At 39.3% G+C, this 26,644-nt stretch overlaps 1 protein-coding gene across 1 annotated transcript; it reads right to left on the reverse strand.

Annotated features, from left to right (window-relative positions):
- Positions 1–119: 119 nt before the first annotated feature.
- Positions 120–26,435, reverse strand: LOC145437897 (uncharacterized). Its single transcript, XM_080315284.1, has 8 exons — positions 26,335–26,435; positions 26,104–26,269; positions 25,950–26,039; positions 11,729–11,850; positions 2,384–2,549; positions 1,975–2,096; positions 682–954; positions 120–329 (listed from the first exon to the last, which is right to left on the reverse strand). The coding sequence occupies exons 1-7, from the start codon at positions 26,384–26,386 to the stop codon at positions 815–817; spliced, it is 858 nt and encodes a 285-aa protein (XP_080171410.1). The 5' UTR covers positions 26,387–26,435; the 3' UTR covers positions 120–329; positions 682–814.
- Positions 26,436–26,644: the final 209 nt, after the last annotated feature.

Genomic DNA, 26,644 nt, shown 5'->3' on the forward strand with positions numbered 1-26,644 from the left:
CTATTACCTCGAAGCCTGCCTGTTGAAGCTGAATGGTCAATAAACTTAATAAACCACACGATCAAGAAATATCGCAGATTCGACGATCATGTTGCGACGTTGTGACAATAAGCACAGCATTGCATATTTACTACAAGGCTTTATTTCGTAACAACGTTTCTCATATATTTATTGCTCAATTATCGGCATATCGCGTATTGGACTATTCTAGAGGGAAATAAGGAAATTAAAATTGTTCACTTCAATACAGTTAATATGCTAATACATCGATTACATTGATTGATCGATTCCAATTCACGGAAGACGTCTTCATCCCAGGATGATGGTAACTGTAATGAAATATTGCAATGCATTTAGGAACACAGCCGGTAAAAAATGGACATGACCAAGAATTATTTTTAGGCATATTTGTATGTATTTTTGTAGATTCTTGGTAGTGTAAAAAAAATTCATGTAACGAAAACGAAGTTGAAAACGAATATATATCACCATTGGAATTCCTAATCTTATAATTGTCATTCTATGCACGTTTTCCAATTAAGGGATCATATATAACTTAAACAGCTGAGTTAATTTACCATCTGTCCGTGAAAAGCTGTACGGTCGGATGGAATGATGACCTATCGAAGGTTGAGTAACGAGCTTGCAAAAGATCATGAATCATATCTGAATAATACATACTTCCGATGAATGAATATCCCTCCACACGGCGACGTACTCCCCCAACTTCATTGGTAGCTTTGCACACGTACATGCCGGCATCTTCAGAAGTTACATTTTCAAGTTTCAAGGAAGATTGGCCGGTGCCGCGTTGCTAATGAGGGACATACGCGCCATCTCGGTACCATTTCACTTGTGGAACAGGAACGCCCGATGCAGTGCAGTCAATCCTGAAGTCTGATCCTACTTCTAAAGTTGCTTCTTCTTTCGAAATTTCCAGTCCGTAAGGTGCAACTGGAATTTAATATTATTGGCGTATCGGATGCGCTAACACTATATAGAGCAGTGTTCTTGTATCTTATTTGACTGTATACCCTGAACTCGTTCTTATGACGGCTACTCACCGCTTTCAATATAGTATGTTATTAGTGAAAGTTTGATAGTTATTGGGTATGGGTATGGATATATGAACGCCTTGTTCGTTTAGCTGGAAATACCAATTAATACCGCGAATCTTAAATGGGCCAGATAGCGCAGTGGTGTAGTGCGCGGCTGCGACACCAATGGGGTGCGGATTCGAGTCCGACCGAGGTCGACTTCAGAATTCCTGCCTAAGTGTTGGAGGTTTGTCTATGCTCATCCTTGCCACCTCGTCCGCGTAAGCGGTGTCTTACAAAAAGCCGAGAAGTGGGGACGTGCTGTTAGTCGACAGTTACGGAATAAAAAGGAAGAATATCAGCCGGGTGCGAAGTCGACAAACACCATGAATACAGCGAAACAAACAAACCTGCAATCCTATCTTTGCATTAGCAAAAATTTATTAAATTCACCTAATTTAGATGCATTTGTAAACAAAGCCAAGCATCGAGGCAAAAAAAATCAGGGCTATTTCGATTGCGAACTGGACATGGCAAATTGAATCTGCACCTCCACGTAATAGAGCAGTGGTTCTCAAACTTTATTAGAGACGCCTGTTATCGTTAATTCTAGAAAATGCAACCAGAATGGTTGCAACCCCAACAAATATTGCGGAGAGAATTCTCAAATATGATACTAGGACTATACGCGGAGCAAAAACTATGAATTAGAGATACATTGCGCTGAGCGCGAAATTTTATTTCAGTTGACTGCAGCTTCGTTCCCCCCTTCAGATGCGTTCACGTCCCCCCAAAGGGGGTGGGCCCCAAGTTTGAGAACCAGAGGACAGAGGGATTGGAACTTCAGATCACACCAATAATTAAACTAGTTTAAGGTTATCGCTGAACGTCATAAAGCTTCCACAGCACGTCATCTACAATATCATGCAAACGGTACCTTGTTCACATACAAGCGGCAATGGCTGAAAGCAATTGGCAGTAGACAAACCAAAGTCAGATACAGTGCTGCAGGCCGTAACGTCCTCGCGTAGTGTTACCCAATATTCCGTCAAATTGGGGCTGAAAATGCGCGAAACGAATCAGCTGGAGGATGTTTCAATTCTGTCCTATTATCAACTGTAACTATTAGTACTCGTGAACTGGAGTGTTATTATTGAACTTTCCTGCTACCATATCATAGTTTTGTAAGTTGTAGCTACCGATAAATAGCTCTAATGGCTTACTGAAATCAAATATTTTGCTGATGGATTTGCATTCTATTGTACATACTTCCTCACGGACTCCATCAAAGATGTATGGATTGTTGGAAATTGGAGATTTTAAACAAATGGAAAATCAAAACTAACTCGTCTATTCCAGCCATTGTTTCCTGCAGGTGCTCGTTATTTCCCAACAAAGCAAGTCTTGATCTTCGCTTGACACAGAAGTCTTTCGCTTTGAAATAAGAGGTTGCGTTCCGTCCACTGTACACCGTGAATTTGCGGGTTTTGCTTGCCAATGCCTTGTTGTCCGCTTGAAAAATAATTTCCATGTACATAATAAGACGTTGCCTACTACAAGACGTTGCCTACTACGAAAAAAATACATCTCAGAAGCGAAATTCCTATCGAATGTGCGGCAACGCATTTACACATGCTACTGTCGTCTATTCAATATATGATTGCGGGGTGTTTTGGTTCTCTCAACCGGTGGGTCGCGAACCTATTTCCGGTGTGCCGCGAAGAATTTCTAAATGTTATTGTTTTCAATTATATTCACCAAATATGCAAAACACCTTGTCTTCTCACAACTGGACGGGGAAATACCTGGCCCTTTCCTCTAAGTCAGGGTTCTTTAACCGGGTGCTCGAAGGGTGTACCACTCGGACTGGGTGTACTGGGGTGTACCAGGTCAGTATTAGAATGGACCTATAACTAGCTATCACAATGAATAGGCAGGTTCAGGCTTGAGAACAGCTAGTCTTTATGTGCTGTGGAATAACGTAGCATGTTCATATCAACTTTACGCAAATGACATTTTTTGTGTGGTCATCTTGTCATTGAACCGTTAGTAGTGGACTCATTGGTTCCTTTCGGAGTATAACAGGGTGGAGTTAGCATGTGTTCAGCTTGCAATATCTGTCTATATATTGCTCCTAGAGAAAACAGCCGTGTGGGCTGAGGAATTTTCAACTGGTACTTCCTGTCAGACGCTTATACATACACTCTAAATTGAAAGCGTCGATTTAGACACAAAATTGTGCATTCACAGATGCAATATGGGACAAACACATAAAGTCGACCGTAATCTTTCACCGCACTGCTGTCATAATCAGTGTTGGGATCAAGTCACTACCTTCGAGTCACGAGTCATTTCGAGTCATTGCACATTTTGACTCGAGTCAAGTCAAGTCACTCGATTTTTGGAGGTGACTCGAGTCAAGTCGAGTCAAGTCAAGTCAAGTCACGAATCAAGTCACATTTCAAGTCAATTTGCCCTTTCGAAGTATGTATGATGCATGATTACGTCATTGCAATTTGCTAGCTGTCCGAAATACAGTTTGAGTGGTTATTGATTCCGAAACGATGAACGAAAATAGAGCTAAATATACACGCAAGAAGGCGCTGTATCGCTCACATATACGCAGAGCTGTTAAACTACGTAATTGCATAGCCTAAGCCTCAGTTTATAGTTATCAGCCAAAATATAGAAACGAATTGATACGATACAATACATTACCCATTTTCAAATAGATATGATACCATTCGAGCCTGCGCCAATGATTGAGGAATATATACGCTATATTTTACTTCAATTTCAATAAAACAAGAGGTTTGGTAAAGGTAATAAGAGAGAACAGAAATATACATTTTGCTGTTCTATTACTTTACTTCTAGATTTACGACAACGTAAGCTGTAAGCTTCGTGTGCGGTTAATTTATTTGTGAGAAAACAGTCGAGGCTCAATGAAACGCACGGTCATTAAATGATTGGTCGCTCTCACGGGTTACGCAAGCGTTTCGCGAACAATCTGAACATATGTAAGATACAGTGATTTTTATCGACAACAATTACTCGATGACTTGAAATTGACTCGTGAATTTTGCTCCGAGTCACGAGTCAATCCACATCCGGTAACTCGCCGCACGAGTTGTGAGATCAGTAAGATTGAAAGGGATTGTGAGGTTAACGCAGGAAACGCTGCATTCGGGAACTTATCATAATGTCACTGGTGAATTACCAGATCATCCAAGGCAGGGTATATACAACCAACACTCGTTTGCCGATCATGGCGTCTCCGGTAATGCCAATGACACTGGGATCAGTTTGCTCCCGCTGGGATATTTGTAGGGGAGGATGTAAGCTGCAATATATAGCCGCTCAAATGATGCCGCATTTCTATAATAGATGTCGAACGGTATTAACGACTTGAGTTTGAGTAATGCGAGTTTGAGCCCCGTTTACTTATAGCTCAGGAAAGGAAAGGACGTAGTTTATTTTTGTCCTTGATATTTTGCGGCATATACAGCGACTCATGATAGACATGCACACGATCTGTACATATGCATACCATGAGTGCATGGTGTGAATATGCCGCTGGACAAGGAAGGTATACAGATATAGCGTTGTACGGATTTTTAAGCCATGCAACACCCCTCCATGCTATCCCAGTAATGTATGAGCGCCAACCAGGGAAGTCGCGGATACCACAGGTCATTGGTCTGACCCGGCCGGAGATCGAACCCACGACCTACCGATCAAAAAGCCGAACGCTTCATCATTACGCGATCTTGTCGGAGTAACCACTAACTGTCTCAGCAGTCAGCAGTGCGCAATCGCGCACGTGTGCAGCTTAGAGGGAACATTGCATAGGAGCCATGACGTGGACTGTTGTTTAATCACTGTCGATACTTTAGTTTAGTGTGTGACTTTCTTGCATTTACTAGGTTTTGTGTACGTTTCTCTTATCATTTCATTTTCCCACCAAAATCACAGAAACAAATTGATCATTACAACCACATGATTGCCTGACTTGACTATGACTTCCATTATATCGCGTTTCCCTATTATTGACTCATTGCCGTAGCATACCAGTAGTATAGCAATCAAAAAATCAATCAATCAATCAATCAATGTCAATACCATGTAGTTCTGAAACACGTTGGTTATTATTCGTTAGTGTTACCCGCATGTCTATTGTCAGTGCATTCTGTATTTGACTGTTGACTGAATAAACAAAAAACACACCTATCTTTTCTCCCTCTCTCTCTTTCATTTACGCTTCACTTCTCGCGGTAGCGGCGGAAACTCAATCAGTTTGAAAGGTCAATACACCGCATACGTAAATGGAGCGATAAGTCGCAGTACAGTGATATTGCGGATGTGGACGAACGTGTCGCGAATCTCATCATAGCGGAAGGAATGGATAAGTTCTTAATTGCGAACGAGAGAGAGAATACATTGATTTAATTGAAGGTAATAGGCCTTTTGCAGGACTTCGATCACGTGACTAGATACGCATAGCAACCACAAATTGGTTAGCAAGCTACTTTCTCGCGCACCTGCTTCAAGGCTAAATATAGCATAGTGTACTGTTGATTTCTGGTTGTGAACGTTTCGGAAATTTGTTGTAGAAGTCATCAGAGATTTACCTATGCTAGATGTCAATCCTGTACAAAGCATTTAGAATGATATCGTCCGAATTACGCAGAAATCCATCGGTAACGTAGTCGTATTACGGTACTGAACTCTGATCATATGTACTTAAATTTATGCATTTGAAGTAAAGCGATTGGTTTATATTCTGGTAAGAGTATTTGTTGGTTCAAGCAGTACTATTTTTCTATTGTGGAGCCTGATTTTGGATGGAAGATATGACTGAAGCAAACGGGACCCACAAGGATCAGGATATACTGTCTTCTGGTTTGGGTGCTGGCGTGCTGCTATAAAACAACTGTCGCATCGGAAGTATCTTTTTGGAGAACCTGCCATCAAGACTAAGCAAAGCAATGCACTTTATTGTTGCCTTATACAATGCCGATTTTATTAGCACTACTTCGCAACTGCGATTGAAGTGGATGTGGCAAATCACACGCGATTTTGATAAATAGTTGATGTCACATATGTGCGCTATTTAGCGAACTAAGGGTAAATAACTATCAAATAACTCTTGGAGCAGCTCAAACGCAGTGACAAGATCGGTCATCAGATACCCAGAGGTGGTCAACGTGGTCATTGTTGGGAACCGAGTAGAAGTAATGCCTTAATTTATACTCCGGTACAAGTAGCATTAATTACTTCCAGGTCATGTCCAAAGTACTTCAAGTGGAAGTAGAAATGAATTTCTGAAAAGTAGTCAAGAAATTCGTTACATGAAGTAGATTTGGTTTAGGGTCACTTAGTTTCAGAAATTGATGCCATGTGACAACTGTAAACATTGCATGTTGCATCTTCTTGATCAACGCAAAAGGGTGATGACACCACAAATAGGTGCAATTTTCAAAAATTCATTTAGTTACCGTGGTACTGGGGCTATTATGCCCAGTGGTTATGACAACGTCACGCTTGAAGGGGAAGCAATCATGCGGAAAAGCTACTTTCTAGTTGACAAAATCCCAAGCCTGACAATAAAGTACTACCTAAAAAGTGTCAAGTAGAAGTGGAAGTAGCCTAAACTCACAATGACGCTAGTACTCAGGTAAAATAGTACTTCGTTGCTGACTCCCTCTGTGTAGTGTGTATTGGTTCAACCAACTCAGAAACATCCTCTAAAGACGACTAACATTGTTACTTTTGCATTGACTCCGTAATATTCTGAACTTACGATATTCTTTGATTCATTGAATTTACAAATAAACTTGCAAAGAAGTGCAATTTATTAATTTTTGTGCATTCGATACCCAGAGCATAAGAAATAGTTAAAGAAAAATGCATGTTAACCTTATCAAGTTCAATAACTGCCGAGACTCTTATGCCTATGTATTTTCCTCTACCTCCATAGCCACTTGTCTAGACAGATTCATAGCATCCACGGAGGAGCTCTTGTCTTGCTGTACACAAATGAAATATCATTTTCAAAGCAGACATCAACATCGGGAAAGAAGTTCAGGACAGTTAGTCAGTGGTCAGATCACCTGCTGACATTTTCTGTTGGCATGAAACCACGCTGCCTTCTCCCGCATGACCGAATTTTATGTGGTGATGATAATTAACTTCAGGCTGAATTCTTGACGAGGGCATCATCATTTCATCAATTTCTTAGTTGCCTATGTTCGGCTCTCTTGGGATAATTCATCAGATCATGAATTCGTATACATGTGGTATAGCCATGTCTTGAAACTCAAGATATTTGCACTGTGCCATAGAGTGAAGTAATCCAATCCAGGCAATCAATTAAGTAATCCAGGCCTTGGGACAGTTCGTTGCACCCTCAATTGGAGCTGATGACCATTTTTCTTCGGGTAGTGGCACTTGGCAGCATGACTGAATGATCAATAACTTGTAATATAGGTGTAGAGGTCTAAATATTTTGAATTGTTTAACTGAGAAGCAATACAATAGCATAGGATGTTTAATATATATATGGTATGTAGCACATTGCATGAATTCATAACACATCAACGTACTGGCACTGGCAGTTATTGTCTCTAGGCTTAAAAATAGCAGTATCCTATATATATTGCAATTGATATCAATCATCAAAATGCTGCAATGATTACCAACTACCACTACAATACAACTATAGTATAGTATACCATACACACCTAACTCAATGCTGCAATAAATATCACGCAGTCAATGTCCTGCAATGTCGAATTTTGTGTCATAAAATCACAGTTGACTACCAAATACCGGCTAGAATGTCGATCATTTTGACGCAAGGAGTTTACATAGTTCATGAATCAAAGACATCCAACATATTCGAATCCTTGCCCATTTCCATGACACTTGCGTTTTATATAAAACGTTTACAGCCCGAAAACGATAATATACTGTATCCGAAATACGGCTACGTTAACGACGGATTTCTACGTAATTCTGACGATATCATTCTATGTGCTTTGTACAGGATTGACATCTAGCATAGGTAAATCTCTGATGACTTCTACAACAAATTTCCGAAACGTTTACTACCAGAAATCAACAGTACACTATGCGATATTTAGCACTGAAGCAGGTGCGCGAGAAAGTAGCTTGCTAACCAATTTGTGGTTGCTATGCGTTTCTAGTCACGTGATCGAAGTCCTGCAAAAGGCCTATTTGTTTCAGGATACTAGCATGTGACATGTTATGATTTTGTTGTCAAGAAGGTTCTTACAGCATGTAGCAGTATGAGAAACATAAGTAGTTACCTTTTAGATCAACTTGCAGTAGCATCAAAACTGAGTTTCAGAATGTCAGTTAATCCTCTAAGTTGACGCAATGAGGGTTTATACCTAGTGATACGACTACAATTCTTGACTAAGTTGTGTCCTACATCTTGTTTTGCAGTTGACTCGCATGTTTATCCAATACATGACATTTCGTTCATGTCATGATTATTATTTTTATCCAGTAAAATAAATCTTATTGTATTCATATCAAGTTCCCTCTATATAACCTATAGAAGTGTGTGTTCATGCTCAGCTCACTACTAGCCGCTTTTATAGTAACACTTTGACTTTGCAGTAGATCAGACCGGAGTTTCAAATGCTCATTCCGAGGAGTGTCGAAGCGATGCGTAATAAGTATTGCGGAACGCTTACCACTCATGTCAAAATATTTAGAGTAGAGACAGATGTAGAGGTTAGTAATAGTTAACTATTCTAGAAGGAATATTGGTTGTGATAGTCATGTTTATTTCTGTTGCAATTTTATATTGTAACGAATATCTTAAATTCTGTTGTGGCACAACTCTTGCCTTCATATCAACCGGAATGCAATAACTGGAATTTCCCTCAACCAAATCTTCTACATGGCTATTATGATTATATTTATTTGTAGAGTGAAGAAACCGATATTTTATACTCCTGATGGAGCATGATTTGATGGCGATTAGGCTTTATGAGGTGAGTTGTAAGATTTGCTGCTTCCTTAAAAAGCTAACTGCTTAACCTGCTACTTTGTGAACAATGATCAGATCATAGATGTACCATAATGTCCTGCTTTGTCAGATTTGTACTGATTTTGACTCTTGACCTGATTTTCGGCAAACATTGTTCGGCGTTATCCGTAAAATCTGGAATGTTTTGCATGACAGGATCTGGCACAAGTTCGAACTTAACAGAACATCACAAATGTTCCTCTAGTTGTCAGAAAAATTTGTGGCTTAACATCGGCGCATGTGGAGTTAATTTCCGAGTTGCTCCACAAACATGTGTTCTAATTCGGGGTCTGTAGCGTTCAGACGTGTGTTGCAAAATGCGGCACGATTGTTTTTACGTGCTGAAAATATGGTAGGCGAGGCCTATATTTTGATTGTTTACGTTATGACGGTTCAATAAACGTACTAGAACTGAAAAAAGGCGTCCAAACATTAAATGATTATTAAATATTTTTGAATTACATCATTTTTTTCTAAGTTAAAATGATCTGGTGTAAATTCGTTTTCCCATTCGTCCCATACCCTGGAAAATATTTTCTGCTGCTAATGTAATTTTTGGTTGACCTGACTTTTGAGTCCATGATGAGTCCATAATTCTTGTGTCGTTACAAAAGGAACCTGTATGATGGTATACTGATCAAATCTGATTGGATCAATAAAGGTTAGTAAACTTACTAGTTTATGGTTTACCGTCGACAGTAATAGGAACTTCATATGTTCAAGTACTGATTTGCAGATGATATCTGATTATGTGGACAAATCAATACATGTTAACGATAAGACAGCATACCGTGACGATAGAATGTGCTATCACTTGTTTCCATGAGTTAAGCTTGTTAAACCATATTGACACAAAAGTATATTGACCCATTCAGCTGTATTTTATTATACATTCATTGTGCAGAAGTCCCATAAAAGCATTTCTACCTAATCTAAATCTTGTGCTTTCACATGGATCATTGTCAATATAAATTTACCTAATATGTTTTTTTTAAATTCCAGGCACATTCTGTCGAATTAACGGCCACAAAGCCGAGTCCAGGCTCGTACTAGCGCACCTTGAAAATGGTGACCTGCAGTCATGGATCGTGGCGAATGGCATCCGCATAAAGGGATTATCTCACAATAAAGCGGAAGCATTTGAGATGGTGCTGGATCTTCTCGCGATTTATTATGTTTGGGACCCCGCATATCCAAAAGTTTTCCAGATACTGTCAATTTGGATTATGAATAAAATAGTATTTACGGTGGCCAATTCTTTAATTATTTATTATAGTGGTGCCCACCGTAAATACTATTTTATTCAAATCCAAATTTTTCGACGGCAATATCTCCGCTTCCACTGGTTGGACTTGAACCAAATTTGGTGAATATCGTCTCTATAGACAACCTGACACTTTCATGGGGTGAACAGAAAATTTCCCAATATTTCATTATTTATTTTTATATAATAAATAGAAACTTTCTTCTCCTGTAGCAATGTGGCTACTGGCTGGAATTGAACCAAATTTGGTGTGGAGGTCTAAATTGGGTAACCTAATAATTTTATCAAGTAGCCAGTGCGATTTGAAAAAAAAGTCATTTTGGAAGACCCCTATTGAACACGCCCGGATAAGGCTTACTACGGAATCGGTATATTATGTGGTCAGAGTTGTATGCGTTTTGAGTAAACGTTAGAAGGGTGTAACAAGACAAAAAAGGATGAAGAGCACTGATCTAAGTCAAATTGTTGTTGCACCCATAATCGCCGGGAGCAACGTTACTGTGCCCCCAATAATTCGTGAGCCGGATTTTCGTGAGCCGGTTTAAATTAGGCTTTCTCAATTTGCAGTGTCTATGGATATTTTCCGAATAGGAAAAACAAGCCAATCAAGCCTGACCTGATACGATGTAATTTAATATGCACGCTAAACTTTCGTATTCATAGTAAATAATATGTGTAGGTTGTGTAGGCCTACTGTTTCTTTTCATAGCGGTATGTGCTTCATTGTCATTATGGGTCGCACAATCAAATCTACATTGGACGTGGTTCGCGAGCTGTAAAAGATTTGAGAAGCATTGCCATACACACCCATTGTGTAAACATGGCGGACATTTCCACGGGATTAATGTAATTGTGGGGATATATCACGTATTAAAACGTGAAATATACCATATCATACCATCTGTGATTCGTCAAGGTCGTATGTAGCGCTTACTGCGTCGATGGAAGCTCTATTTTTAACCTATACTGGTCATAGTGGTACACTGGTGCAGGATCTGACTTTGGCAAAGGATAACCAGTATATTTTATTGTGATCACAATTGTTTAATCGTTCCTACGAAGGAATATGTCAAGTAAGGGCTGTGCCACTGCAGTTAATCCATTCTATTGTCTTGTAAGCCATCATATTCTTTTGTATAAAGCATTAAATAAAACATTTTTGAATTCCTATATTTTTCAAAAACATGAATATTTAGTGGATGTCGGTTTTTCGACCTACAAGGAATTTTCGAATATTGTAAGAAGGATATTTTGGGCGTTCTCGGAATCTTGAAGATGACAGTGTCGGTCATGGGTAGGTCGTGTGCGAAGGCAAATTATATTTCTACGGCGACAGATTACGTTAAAACTAATTCTATAACTTACGTATCTGACAAACGTAACCGAGTAAAAATTCGCATGGTCTATCATTCCATTTCCCTTTAACGTCAATATTGATATCCATACAGTCTTCGTTATTGCCTCCGTTATTGGGCTCCCCTGAATACCTACGGCAAATTTGAATTGATAAATACAGAAAACTGTACGAATATTTTCTCTAAATACACTATGAATATAGATCGTTTCTTTAACTTTACAATGCCTGATTCCTGATGACGAGGCTAACTGTTCAATGATTGATGTTCTTTCATATGATGGCGCGTTTATAATTCCCAAAACCAAATTTAAAAAGCTATGGTGTGCTGAGGGTAAAATACTTATCTACAGAATAACAGTATCATATCCCTTTTGATGATTAGAGGGCATCATAATGTCTAAATGCGAAATATCGAGGAAAAGATAGTACTCCGTTTACTAACCCTGCTTCCACGTGAGCGTATAGATATCGAAATTCACATATACGCTTACCCAAGCCGTGAAAGCGAGTTGCGCAGTAGGCAATCACAAACCGTAGCCGGTTTGAATAACGGCTCTGCCATTTATTTGAGGGTCAGCGGTTTGTCATAGTTCCACATCACCGACCACACTGCAAATGATTTTTGGAGGAAAGTCACGGGTAAAGTGGAGAAAGCCGAAAACTCGACGAATAACACGTAGACATGGACGCGGTAGCACGAGAGAGGCCAAGCGGCGCAATGGTTTGAATTTTTTTCGAAACGGTACTGACGTCAAACACACTGGACGTCATAGTAAATCTCATTGTTCTGGCGTGTATGACTTTGATGATAGTAAATGAGTTGTCCGAAACCTATTGCTAAAGAGCCAAATATGCATCTTTTTGTGATATGACACGGCTGTATATCAGTGGTTATAAGCCAGGGGCACCAACACGCGGCCCCGGCCAATAAGGGGGCGCGAAATTTCTCACTATCATAAAGGGGGCGTGTCCAAAAAAATTTGAGAACTACTGTATTATATACTAATATGTGCTCTCCTCAAGGCAGTGGTGCCCAACTGGAGGGGAATTTCCTACTGGTGGGGAATTCAATGTATTCTGGTGGGGAATAGACGCTTTTAATAAACAATAAATATAGGATAGTCTGGCTATTTACGGAGACACGTGCGCGATAAAGGTTATATTGCGTGTTGTCCTCAAAAACTCATTTATAACTATGGATAACCAATGATGGCGTCACAAGCACGATCAATATGACGTGAAATACCGCGTTCGTTAACTTTTGGGGGCTACCGGTATCGGCTCACAATACGTTTTATCTTGCAATTATGGGAAATTGTCTTGCGCACTGGTATGGATGTGTGTCTTGTATACTCAAACAAGTAAGTAGCTGCTCCGTGATGACAAAAGTTTAAAAGGAAATACGACGATAGTTTTGGGCAGTCGGGAATGAAGACTCGGAATAAATTTGAAGTGGTGAATGCACAACGAATTATGCACCAGCACCCCTCCCCCGACCCCCATCACCGCATCATATAATTGCAGTTTTTACGTTTGATAAGAATCAAGCTGAGGTATATGTCAGCATCCTCATTCAATTCGGCTATGTCCTGCTGTTTTTTCTATGAGTCAGAAGCTTTTTCACGTCACTGAAATAACGTTATATCAAGTAAGAGCAGCGAAGGAAAACCCGACTCCACGGGAAGGTACTTCTCATTGATTCAATTGTGTATCCAGAACGATTAATTGCAATGGATATTGAATTTTGGTCTGCACGCAAAATTGATCTGCAATGTAATAGTTTTTTCGGCATTTCATGCTCGAAAATGTCACATAATGGATTGATTCACTAAGGAACTTCTAATTGGAATGTATCGTAAAATCAAAATACCATATTAGTCCTGTAGAATTTGGACTAAAAAGGGATTAACGTAGAAAAAATTCTTATAACTACGTATTATATAATGTTGGAATGATAATTTTACCAGCTTTTCAATGATAGGTTTTGTCACTTATTTACCTTGGGGAAAAAAGTTATGACTAAAAACGTGCCAAAGGGTAAACATTGAAATTAAGAAAATATTAACATAAAGATATGAACAAAAGGCTATAAACTGATGTATTATCAACAGAAAAGCAGGATATAGATGCAAAAGGAATATATGAAAATAAAAGTAGAACTATATATCTGTTTCAGGGAGTAAAAGTGAGCAAGACAGGGTGATGGGGGGGGGGGGCGCAAGTAGAGCTGTCGTTGTTCGTTATAACTTCATTGTGTTATTGTTTACTTACTATGATCTGTTTCATTTACCTTGCTTGTTTATTTATATAGTGCTTAGACAAAAAGAAACAGCAATTTGTGTCAAGTGTAGAAAAGGCTATCGGACTGGAGATTCACTGTGTCATTTGGGAGCTTATTTCTGAGTGATAGTACCACACACCCTTTGGACTAGGGTTGCATTTAAAACAAAAATCAATTAGAAACAAACATGTTTAAAACAAGGCCCTAATTTATAACATGTTTTTTATTGTTTTTCGTTTTAAGTCATGACGTCACGAATATTCAACTGTGACGTCATAATTGATTGAAATTGACTATTGAAAATATAGGGTAAATATAGCCCCTTTGACAAAATATCTGTACTACAACTGTTGAACCGACTATTTTGAGGGTTCCAGCCACCCCATAACGATATACGTCGACTAAATTGGGTGGCAATTGTCCCTGTGCTCATACAACATGTTTTTGGAAAGTATTTACACAATTATGGTATAATTTAATAACTTAAAAAAATAAAATTTTGTTTATTTAATAGGGCTTTTGTTTAAAATATGTTTTAAACAAAGTGTTTCAAACACCCTTTGTTTTATATGCAACCCTACTTTGTACACTATAATTGGTCATGGTCATGCTTTGAAACGGAATTGTGAAACGCTGATCGGAACTTTTCAGAAATATTAAGGAAATGGCCATATTACGTACATCCACACATCATGCCGTAATTTATTGAGAAACCATACGAGATCCAAGAAACGTTTGTGGTGACTTTATCGGATAATCTAATAAATCTGCAACGCTTTCTTACGTGCTACTGCACTTCCATGAATCAAACTGGGGCCTCCACCGTCAATGGGTGTGATATGCTAGTTTGCCCACATAGTAGCATCAGTAGCATTTAGGACGGTGATAACTAAACTCGGGTAATTGGACCGTGATATTGAGGTGTGGCCGAAGTGTTCGCCTTTTACTTGTCACTCTTATGACAACCGGAGGCAGAACAGGGACATGACGCATGTCGATGATGACCTTTTTATGCTTCTATTTGTAGTCGTATTCTTGCCATGTCTTCGTCATCGATGATCATTTTACACCATGCCGATATTACATATTTTGATTCCTGAGATGCCAACTTATAGCACGGCCCACTTTTTGTAAGACACTGCTTTTGCAGATCGTAGGACGAGTAGGAGCCTACATAAACCTCGAACACCTAGGAAGGCATTCTCACCATCGAGAAATGAACTCATTTGAAAGTGATGTTCACCTTTAAAAATTAGAATTGCCAACATTGCCATTCGCATCTCGATTGTTAGGTAGCGTGCCAGCACTGCAGTTAAAATGAAGGCTCAGTGCGCAATGTTATGTTGCAGGCGACAAATTCGAGAATTGAGAAGTAAAGTTGATCAAATTATATCAGTTACAAATTTCCCCTCCGCTGAGGTTTCTTATCCCGATTTGTTGGAACTACAATTGAACTGCGGATGGCTGCCAGTAAGACTATTGAGGTATACTATCCTCACATGTGCTATTACACTATCTGCGTGGAAATGTGTTTGGTAGTTGCCGGTGCCGTATAAGCCAAAAGAGTTCGGAACCACTGTGCTAGTGTGCCGCGAACTATTTTTAATTTTCGAAGTGTGCCACGAGGTCAAAAAGGTTGGGAACCACTGCAGTAGAACTCACATCAACAGGATGGCCGTATGAGATGGAATATCCTGCTGTGTGGACTCATTTTAGTAGCCTAATTGCCAATAGCCCACTGATACAAACATTTGGCTGAATAGAGGTGTTTTGCTGGGCATTGTGTAAAAAACAAAAGGTTGGATAAGTAACGTCAATCACGGAGACTTCGAAATGTTCGCAAAAATCCGTTTTCTCCTGTGATATAGGCCTACAACCCACAACCACAGGCTTGACGTTATATGTTCAATATTAAATAGTTTGTCAATATTGGTGTCATCATTGTTGCGATCATACCCAAATGTGTCGTCAGAAGCGTTATGCCTTATTATTACATTCGCAACCACTTTTCCTTGTTCAAATGGATTTTCAGCACTCGCTGATATGAAATCGAAGGCGCGGATTTTAAAGACACGACCACGTATTTGAAAAAATGCAGTTGCATAATTAGCTTTGGAATAATAAAAGTCAACCCAATTTCTACATAAATAGGATGCTGTTATTTTCAAGAAAAGTAATTTTGTTGCTGTTTATCACTAGCCTACAGTTATCATTTGTACAAGACAGATGACGATTGTACGATAATTGAGCTAAATTTTAACCAAAACTTCAGGGGGGTCCGTGAGGGTCCAAAAGGGGTCCGCGAATACAAAAAGGTTGAGAACCACTGCTCAAGTTCATAGTAAAATATTACGGAAAATCAGAAACCGCCAAAAATAATGAGCTTTTTGTATATAGATCTGGCGTTTAATATTGCAAAACACAAACAAAAAGTCTCGATACAATTTAAAAACATCTCTGTCTCTGTTTCATTATTGTATTTGGTGTGGTTTTTCGAATTTGTTGACCAGTGTAATTTTATGGGTCGAAAAGAGCTTCTGATTGAACGATGATAGAGAATCACTGTATTCAAGTTCACCGAAAACTCACTCATTCTGTACCCAGGTTTCATGACAGATCATTTCAATAACAATATTTGATCTATTGCTATTGTATGCTAACCGTGATGTCACTAACGAAAGCTGAAATTTGATTAATTTATGAAAATGAGAAAAATTAATACTGAAAACATCTGACGTGATGGATAAATTATTAGCACAGAATCGCATTCAGCAACCATAAATTAGCCTAAATCAATCATTAAAATTTTTGACGTTATTTTTTCGAAATCTGTAAACCAGTGTTATCTCCGTCTCGGTCAACTTTTGCCCCCTCAATGTATGATAAATACCTCTTAATAAAGTTATGTTTCATTGTTTTGCTGTTCGATTCTTAGTTTGCTTTACTGAGGGATATATTCCAATTTATGGTGTTGTATTCTGATACGAAGGTATCATATTTTAGCTTATAATTGTATTTTATTGTTTGGAAAAATAGTGCTTTATCCCCTGGCACGTTTTTGGTCATAACTTTTTTCCCCAAGGTAAAAAAATGACAAAACCCATAATTGAAAAGCTGATAAAATTATTTTTCCATCAGTATATAAAACGTCTTTATAAGAATTTTTTCTAGGTTGACCGAAAATTCTACAGGACTATATCCTTGTGCAGTTTTTCAGATGATTGCTGTGTACTTCCATCACTCTTAGCGAAGGGGTGTGTATTCACACCCAATGGGCTGAAGAGGGTAGTAGGCGACAACAGAACCGAAGTCAGAATTATATCGTGGTCATAAATCCTACGTGCCCATACGTGCATTACTTTTTCCGTTCCCAAGTGTATGCATAATTCGGATTGAAATGTTGTACTCGATATTTACCGCGGTATAAGTGTGATGTAGGCTCTAGTTCAGTGGTTCTCAACCTTTCTGTTTTCGCGGACCCCTTTTGACCGTCACAGACCCCCGTGGACCCCCCGACCGTTTAGTCCAAATCTAGCTCAATTATCGTGCAATCGTCCTCTATCTTTTGCAAATATCAGCTGTAGGCTAGAGATAAACACAATCAAAATCACTTTTATTGGTAATAACATCATACTATTTACGTAGGTATTGGGTACACTCCTAATATTTCAAAATGAATCTCGAACTGCATTTATTCAAATACGTGGCCGTGTCGTGATTTGATATGAACGAGTGCCCTAAAACCAAATCGACAAAGATAGGTAGTGGTGAAACACGTAACGCTTCCGACGATGCGACGACAAACAACAAATATGGTACCAAAATTGAGATACTGATTTTTAATGAACATTATATCGTCCAGTCTGGTCATGTTTATCTAGCAGCTCATCTTAAATTTATTATGGAATAGTGGTTATGTGTATCACAGGATAAAATTGATTTCTGAAAACATTTAGAAGTCATCGTGATTGACCTTACTACTCCAACAATGCCCAACAAAACCTCTCTAAACAGCAATATGTTTGTATCAGTAGTTTCATGTGGCATGGATGTATATTCACACCCGTATATCAGGGGTGGTACACGGGTGGAAATATACACTCTTTTCGCTAGAAGTGTACGCCGAAGCCAGATACGAGAGCGGGACCACTATCAAGCTCAGGCACGCTACTTAAGTAGAAGTGGAAGTAATGAAGCAAAAATCCACTCAAGTACGAGTAAAAGTAGCACTTTATAAATCTGCGTAAAACTACTTCAAGAAAAAGTAGAGTCTGGTAGATTTGTATCTAGTCAAGTAAGTAAGTTAGTTAGTTAGTTAGTAAGTGAGTAGTTTGGAAACGTCCATATCAAAAGCTCCAAATTCAGCTATGAGAGAGAGAGAGAGATTTATTTCGTCAAACGATGGCGGAAGATGCAGAGAGCTTGATTCGTATTAATTCATCCCAGAAGTTATAAATTTTCACATCAGAAAGATTCGACCGCAACATGGGCTGCCATGATGGTTTTAATATGGAACGACGAATATAACCCTATGTTTACATGTACACCTCGTTCCAGAAAATGTCTTGGCATGGTACCCATCCTATATTATAGGACTCGAAACATCGAGTAATATGGAGAAGTAATAACGGATATGGTGTTACATTCATTGGCTATTAGTATACGGTTGAAAAATCTCATAATACTGTGCTCTTATTTCCGGACAAAAGAACTGAAATTTGAAAAACATTAATGAAATTAATGTAATTAAAATTATTGAAAAAAATTAATGATACTGTGAAATAAAATAGAAATATACATTTTAATAATATATTCATTGCAGAAATATATTAAAACCCGAAGCTTTTCGAGTTGACACTCTTCAAGGGCAATCCTCAGCAAATGGAGAATTTCAAAAACATGCATCTAGCTCAGGGGTGGGCAAACTTTTGAGCTCGCGGGCCGCATTCAACATCTGAATCCATTCGCGGGCCGCACTATATAAAATTGGGATTATAAACCAAAACGCAATATTGATATTTGATAATATAGTGACATAATATGTGCTTATTTAAAACAAGCCAAACATTGCTTTGATGATATCGTACACGCATCAGAAACATATAGTGGCGAGATTTCATTGGCTGGCGGACCTCGATAACCAATTTGTCAAAACTATATAGAGATGAAAGTCGGTTGACCTGATTCTTAGAACAGAATTGAAATTGAAATCGGTGAGCAGCGATCTGTTCATAGATTTACTAATTCCACTTGTGGTTCAGTTCCAGGACACACAATGCTGACAGCATCATATTCATATTAGCTTCAAACAGGCTTCTACTATGTGTAGATAAAATATAAATAGCCCCTTTCTACGCATACAGACAACGAATCTACCTAAGACACGCCCGAATCGTTTTTTATATGCACATCACTGAAATAATTGAAAATGGAGTGGCCAATCTGAAATTCCACTGGTGATCCAAATTATGTCAATCTCGTTGCAGCTATCTCGCTTTGATATTAAGTATTTACCTTAGATCAGTGGTTCTCAAACTTTTTAAGACATCCCCCTTGTGATGGTGAAAGATTTCGCGCCCCCTTATCGTCATATCACAAAACGCAACCAGGATGCTAGCAAACCTAACGGGTAGTTTGATGGCATGGAAGGTTACGACTGTGGATGAGAGATTTTTAAAGATGTAATGCAGACTAAATACAGAGCAATAACTATTGCTTTGATGTAAATCGCGCGGGGCTCGAAATTTTTTTTCATTCGAGCTCAGGTTCGCGCCACCCTTCAGATGCTTTCACGCGCCCACCAGTTTGAGAACCACTGTCTTAGAATTATCGTGGTGAAATATACTAAGAAAAAGTTAATCAAGTCCCTGCATTAATGCGATTTTTAGTACGCATTTCATCAATATTTTTAAAAAGTTTCTTTAGACTCTCGCGGGCCGCACAGAGCGGTGTTGCGGGCCGCATGCGGCCCGCGGGCCGTAGTTTGCCCACCCCTGATCTAGCTACATTGCATAGAACCGATTATTACGTCATAGAAACAAACAACATGAAATACGGGCAAACGGCGAGCGCAGCTAGTGGTCAATTTTTAGATTGACTAAAAATTCCTTCTGCTGACACAAGGGCGGTCGGTGGATTTTAATATAAGACGATTCCAGTGCAGACACATGGAAATTAGTGCGGCCTCTACCTAATATAGAGAATTTTTCATCGCGATAGTTTTTTAGCGCAAGTTGCATTCTCAGCCAAATGCTTGCCGATGGCAGAGTTCATAGCCATGGTGTCCTTATTACGTTCTAGTAATCGCAGATCAGTTACGGCAGCGTCTTCGCGAGAGTCCAATGTGCGCGATCTAATAACGCTCGGAACATGTTGTTTGATGAGTTCCTGCAAGCGCTGAGTTGTTTTTCCCACGTACCGACAATCACAGTGGTACTTGAAATCATAGCCTATATTGCTTTGTTGAGAAGCAGGAAGAACATCTTTGCGCGTTGCAGGAAGCAATTGTTTGGTCGTAAACACAACATTAGTTTTTACGTTATCGTAACAGCGATTTACGGCAGAAATCAATTGCTTTTCAAAACGGGAAGAGGTGGTAAATGTCTATATACATCCCCCCCAGACATGTGATATGAAAGAGAATGCGGTGAGAACGGGACCACGCCACCCACTACCTAAACTTTAATATTCGATACTTTCTTGAAATCCATAATTGTCACCGTACCTCCACTTAGCCCGCGCGAAGCGCCACAAAAATAGTGTGCTTTACTTAAATTTTGTAAAATTTACATTCTTGTGGGTACTTCTTGAAAACAGTCCCAAAATTCTTCAGTCCCTCTCTCTCTTTCATTGATGGAATATGATACTACCTCTTGACAAACCGAGAGTAGCAGTGACTGGAGTCGTGTCTCGTACATCGAAAACTTTTCCTGACCTAAATTGATTATCTTGACTTCACTCGACTTGAATTGACTTGAGTTAAATTAAGTCGGAATTTGCAATGACTCGATATCACTTGTGATGCGAAGGTGGTGACTTCATCCCCACAGTGAATTGTTTACATCAGTGCTTTTCAACCTGTGTGACGGTGACGGTTCGCACTTGTGCGAATGGAAAAAATTGCAGTGCGAATGACGAAGATGGTGCGAATGGTGCGAATGAAAATCCCGGATGAGTGCGAATGACGATGGTGGTGCAAATGGTGCGAATGAAAATCCCAGATGAGTGCGAATGAAAATCGAGAATATTAATTGGTAATTTTTCTGACTTGGAATAATTCAAATAAACCTAACAGGAAATTCAAGGGCAGTGTAACTTTTGTTGTTGCGACGCAATTGTAAAAACCTGTTTAACTTACCATACCCACCACTAATCGTAGCTCCCACAAGCCGTAGTGAATTAATATTTTCGCACTATAATTATTACGTAACTAAAAGCCTGGTTTGGAAGATTGTGTAGTGGCAGTCATACAGTATATCAGCCCGTCTGAGCCTGCGACAGGCTGAAAAAATGACGTCGAATTGACTTTCTGCTTTCTTTCGCTAAACAATCATCATACTTCTGTAATGACTGTTTGATTAATGCGAGGTACGGGGATGGTAGTAAATACCATAATTACAGAATCACATTTGCAAGTTACTGTAACGCAATTTTTTTACCCCTTCAAGGGTAATTAAACTATGGACCGCAAAGGGTACAATTTTGGATCGACGCGCGGTGCCTGAGCTCTGTTAATATTTATGTAGTATTTGTTGAATTTATTGCAGAAAATCCTGCGATAGTTTTTACAAATCTAATTCCACGGTGTTGGGTACTGTGGGCAATGAGCGAGACACGCAGAAAATCTGGTTTTATCATGAGAATTCATGATAAGATTTGTACGACTGGTAAACATGGTCGAAGACCGTTGGGATGAACTAGTGTAGGGACTAGGGATGTGCAACGGGCAAGTTCAGGTCTGTGAGGCTCATTCATTTCGAGGCCAACCCTTTCTGCGTCGGGTCACATGACGACGTAACGTTTTGGCCAACAAGCTGCTGATAAAATGCGGTGCCAAAACATAAGCGTCGACAAAACCTTGGCCAAAAATGACCGATGCTTGATGGCCAAACCATTCGATATGGATATGCTCCGTTGTCGGCATGGAATAGTCCCGTTTTTGCAATCTGAGTAGACAGTAGTATACAACTGCGACACGCAGAGGAACTTAATTCACCCTAATATGAAATCGCATGAGTCAGACATATTTTGTAGACCAGTGTTGGTTAGAATTGTGTTGTAATACTAAAAATGAATTCCATTTCATGGGTGAGGCGCGCGGGTTGCGAGATGCAACAAAAACTCAGATTTTGGTGGTAGTCTGAAAAGCTGCTTTAACGTTATTATACCGTTATGAATAGTGCCAGTTTTTGTTGCAGGTAAATCCGTGGAAAGTTGCATTTATGTTAGAAAAAAGTTGCAGAAGTTGCAGTTTGACCACATTTTGCTCGATTGACTAAAAAAAAAGGTCAACTTCCCAGATTGACTAAAAAAAGGTCAATTTTCCGGCTCAGCTCCCGAAATACCCGTAAAAGCGTTACTTCAGTGCTGATTTACGGTGTTTCAGTCGAATTTGGCCGTGTATTTCACCAAAAACGAAAATATTTTCATGAAAAATCGAGAAAGTTGCAAAATACAGTCCATCCTCAAGATTACCGGACCACGACTGACCTATCGATCTCGCTTCCCATGACATGCCGCCCTATTTCTTGTCGCATTCTTTTTCTATACTATCTTCTTTACTTTCATTCAGTGTGCATGCCTCCTCTTTACATCGCCTAGGCCAAGGTGGGTGTTAGATTCCATAGACTACTCCTTGTCGCTTCGACATCTTCCTGTCTTTTCATTGTATCGCATTTTTTGTGGTGTATTGAACTGATAAAATTGCTAATAAACCAATGATGATGATGTTGCAAAAAGTTGCATGAAAAAAATGGACAAAAGTTGCAAAAAGTTGCACTATAAGATTCCTTCAAACAGCTTAAAACAGCATTCTACATATATTACGAGTATTTAGGAAGCTGCCGAACGATGTAAAAAATAGTTGAAAAAGTTGCAAAAACTTGTCCTAGTTATGAATTCTCAAGTTAGATTGAGCTAAAGAGCTGAACACATAGTATCGTGAATTTATTTGCTCTTCCCACATATACTCGCGAGACAGAAAATGGTAAATCGAAAAAGAAAGTTGGAGCAACGTATCATAAGGTAGCGAGCTCTAATGTGCCTACTGCCTGAAATCCTTGATCGTTTGGACCTTATTTTCCAAGACACAAGGCAAACGCCTCAATACAAACAAGTGGGTTTTTACCTGTTCGATATACCGGAGCTTCCAGCTCTCAAAATCGATGTATTCCAGCAAGCATTTTTCACTCGTGAAAAATACGGTGTATTTTGGATAGGAGTGCAGAACAAATTTTAAGACCTGGCCATCTAAGCTCTAGTAGACGTTCTTGTACAAAACCCGACAACTTGTTTGACCGAGAAGGGTTTTAGTGAAAGGGTTGAAATCAAAACGAGCGAAAATAGCAGCTTTTTTAATGAGACACTTGATAGCTTAAGATATATAGTAGTCAATTTGTTGCACATCTGAACAAATAAATGTTGTATTTTCATCTTCTTTTTGTATAGCAATTTTCGGTTAGTTTGTGCCAATGAAATTTATTTTACAAAAAAAGTGCGAATGAAGCTCAAAAAGGTTGAAAATCACTGGTTTACATGGCGGGTTTGTATAGCGCAGTGATTCCCAAGCGCGGCCCCCAGCTAGCCTTCTTGCGGCCCCCAAAAATACTAAGAAATCGAGTTATGACAAAAAATTAAATTGATATTTATAAAATGCACTAACTTGGCTCGGAGTCTGGAGTTTTTAATTAGGATTGCAGGAAAGTAGGCAGTAGCTATGGATATAGATAAGGACAGGACTGTAACTGCCGCACGCCAAACCCCCAAGGAAGGGGGGAGGCGAGCTCGAAGGGGGCTCAATATTTATTTCGTGAATTAGCATAAATTATAGAGTATTTTTTGGAAAATTTACGCATCTTTTTCAATTTTTTTTTATGTAGGCGTGATTTCATGCTGCGAAACATCTTGATTTTTGGGTAATCATCCCCAAGAAAAAATGCACACTATTTATAGAAATGGGCATTGGCCATATCGGCGTTGGCCTTTACCGCACCACGACGCACCAAGCGAGAAAACCTTGGCCGGACAGGACTGCTCTTATGCTGACCGAAAGCGTCGTTATATATACAAAATACTGTCTTGGTAATCTTACCCTCACTAGACAAATACCATCCCGCAGCAAAAAATTATATTCCAGTGAAGAAATAACAATCTGAAATCGTGTGCGTCACATAGTTTAGAAGCCTACGTTTGGGCGATTCTATAATTTTTTGATCTATAGCAGACAGGAGGTCACGAAATAACATGTTAAGGAATCATACTAATGGGCCCTACAGTTTCCAAGACACCTCACTCAGCTCTACCGGTAAATCTGATTACTTGAGGAACGAGGAAAAGAAATTGATAGCAATATATATGCAATTCCCGATCATATAGACTGATTTTATCATGAATTATCGAAAATTTTCGCGCTTAGCGCTGGCTTAAACGTAGGCCCTACAACTAGTTTCTTGGCAAAAGCGAACAAGGTGATAGGGATAGGTTTATCACCCTATAGGAGCCCAAAACCCAAGTTTACTATTTTTGGGGGAGGGGGCTGATGAAGTGCTGTTTCGTTCCTGCCAACTGGTATATACGCCCGAATATGTTTAACTATTATTGAGGAGACCTCCCTTTTCAAACACGCTTCCCTCGGCTCTAATTGTAAAACTGATTACGTGAGCAGAGAGAGGATAAAAATTCATGGCAATATATATGCAATTCCCGATCATATTGACCGATTCAATCATGGATTACAGAATATTTTCGCACTGGCGCGTCTAGGCGATAAAACCTGACTCACTAAATCGCCCCGAAAGCAGCATAATTGGTAGTCCTACAGCTCACGACCGAAGCTTCCGCATAATTTGATAGGTCCGATCTTTATCGAAAGCTAGTTTCGCACTGATTCCAAAAATGCAAATTTAAATCTCGCCAGGGCAATAAAACTACTCCGAAATAGCCTCCAAAGGTCGACTGTTCTGAACACTGGGAGCGCAGCAACACAATGACCATAACAATGGCCAATGGCGTCAAGTGATTGATCGGAACAATGGCAATTTTCATATTTTGATGACATTTTGGGTCCGTTTAATTGCCCTGATATTCTTGCGGCTCCGACCGTTCTCTGAAATTCTAAATTTGGCCCTGACACCGAAAAAGTTTAGGAACCACTGGTATAGAGCATGTGTAATTCCGCGCATTGCATAGCTTTACTAGGGTGTCCTTGAGACTTCTTTTGTGACTTTGTAGCCATTTACTACATCTTAAAAGAAATCATATGCATTGAGCTCCTTTCTTAGTATGAAATTGGAATCTTTCATTCTCGTAGAATGACAACTTGGTATAGTAGAAATTAGATTTGCGTTGTGCAAAAGTACTAACTTTGGGTTTGACAAACTGCTTTTTGACAAACAAAGGACACGCAGGTCATCTTAATATTATTTAAATACCTGAGTACTAAATAGGGGTTTTTCATAATCATTCATTTATTCATGGGCAGTATAGATGTGAAAAGTTACGATTTACTTCATACCAAATGAAATACAATAATTTAGGCTTTCTCGGGGTATAGGCATCGGCAAACCCAGAGTTAATATGGCAAAACCAATGTGGTAATCGCAATCAGCTATCTTGAAAACCCCACAAACAACTCCTACATATTCTGCCATTTTATTTTCTATTTTGTGGACCAGTGTAATTAATAACTCCAAGCGGAAAAGCACGATTTCTCAAACAAACGACCAACTCACCAATTCGCCCACTCCACTGTGTCACCATCGTTCCATTCGAAACGGCCCTCCCCCAAAATATCTGTTCCGCCGATATATGCTCGACGTCCTCTATAATATTTACTCGTGTACACCACATCTACCGGCTCATAATTTGAGTAATTTTGGAACCTACTGTGCAACATTTGCCACGGCGTCGTTGAAGTTTTTGTCTTTCGGCATGGCAAGCCATCCTCCTCTCTTCTGGCAACCTATCATTGCTCCCGCATAGGTTGTATAATCTTGCTGACCGTCATAATACTTGAGCCAAGTACCGCGGAATCTGACTTGATCGATCAAAGCTGTCAAAATCGTGAGCGTATCAATTTCATGCGATTTTATTCATAACAATTCCGGAAACAATTACCTGTAAAAGCTACACCGATTGAGCAGAAGAAAATGGTAGTTCTGATTATCATTATTTTACTCTGCTAACGCGGTTCAATGATCAACCTACAGAAAAGGAGAATAAATATGATGTATAATATTATTTCTATTTCACCACTTTATGTTCAGCTCCAGAAATTATATTTGCAAACTAATTATACGAAAACGACATTCACACGACACTACTGCCAACACAGCATAAATTCCAGTGCTTTCAATGACCAGTACAATGTTGTTTCGCCCTACACGTTCCCGCCGAGAGCACTGCAGCTGAACAGAAATACAATAAT

Source organism: Botryllus schlosseri, chromosome 4 (assembly GCF_051294905.1).
Source record: "Botryllus schlosseri isolate E-star chromosome 4, Bs_hap1, whole genome shotgun sequence".
NCBI classification, from domain to species: Eukaryota; Metazoa; Chordata; class Ascidiacea; order Stolidobranchia; family Styelidae; genus Botryllus; species Botryllus schlosseri.

Bases quoted from the DNA above. Each gene is read 5' to 3' on its own strand.
- LOC145437897 (XM_080315284.1), bottom strand. From the start codon at position 26,386: ATGATAATCAGAACTACCATTTTCTTCTGCTCAATCGGTGTAGCTTTT. The intron at 26,040-26,103 runs GTAGGTTCCAAA...TAAATATTATAG, and splicing joins GCCGTGGCAAATGTTGCACA to AGGACGTCGAGCATATATCG. The intron at 955-1,974 runs GTACCGTTTGCA...ATTAAATTCCAG, and splicing joins GCCGCTTGTATGTGAACAAG to TTGCACCTTACGGACTGGAA.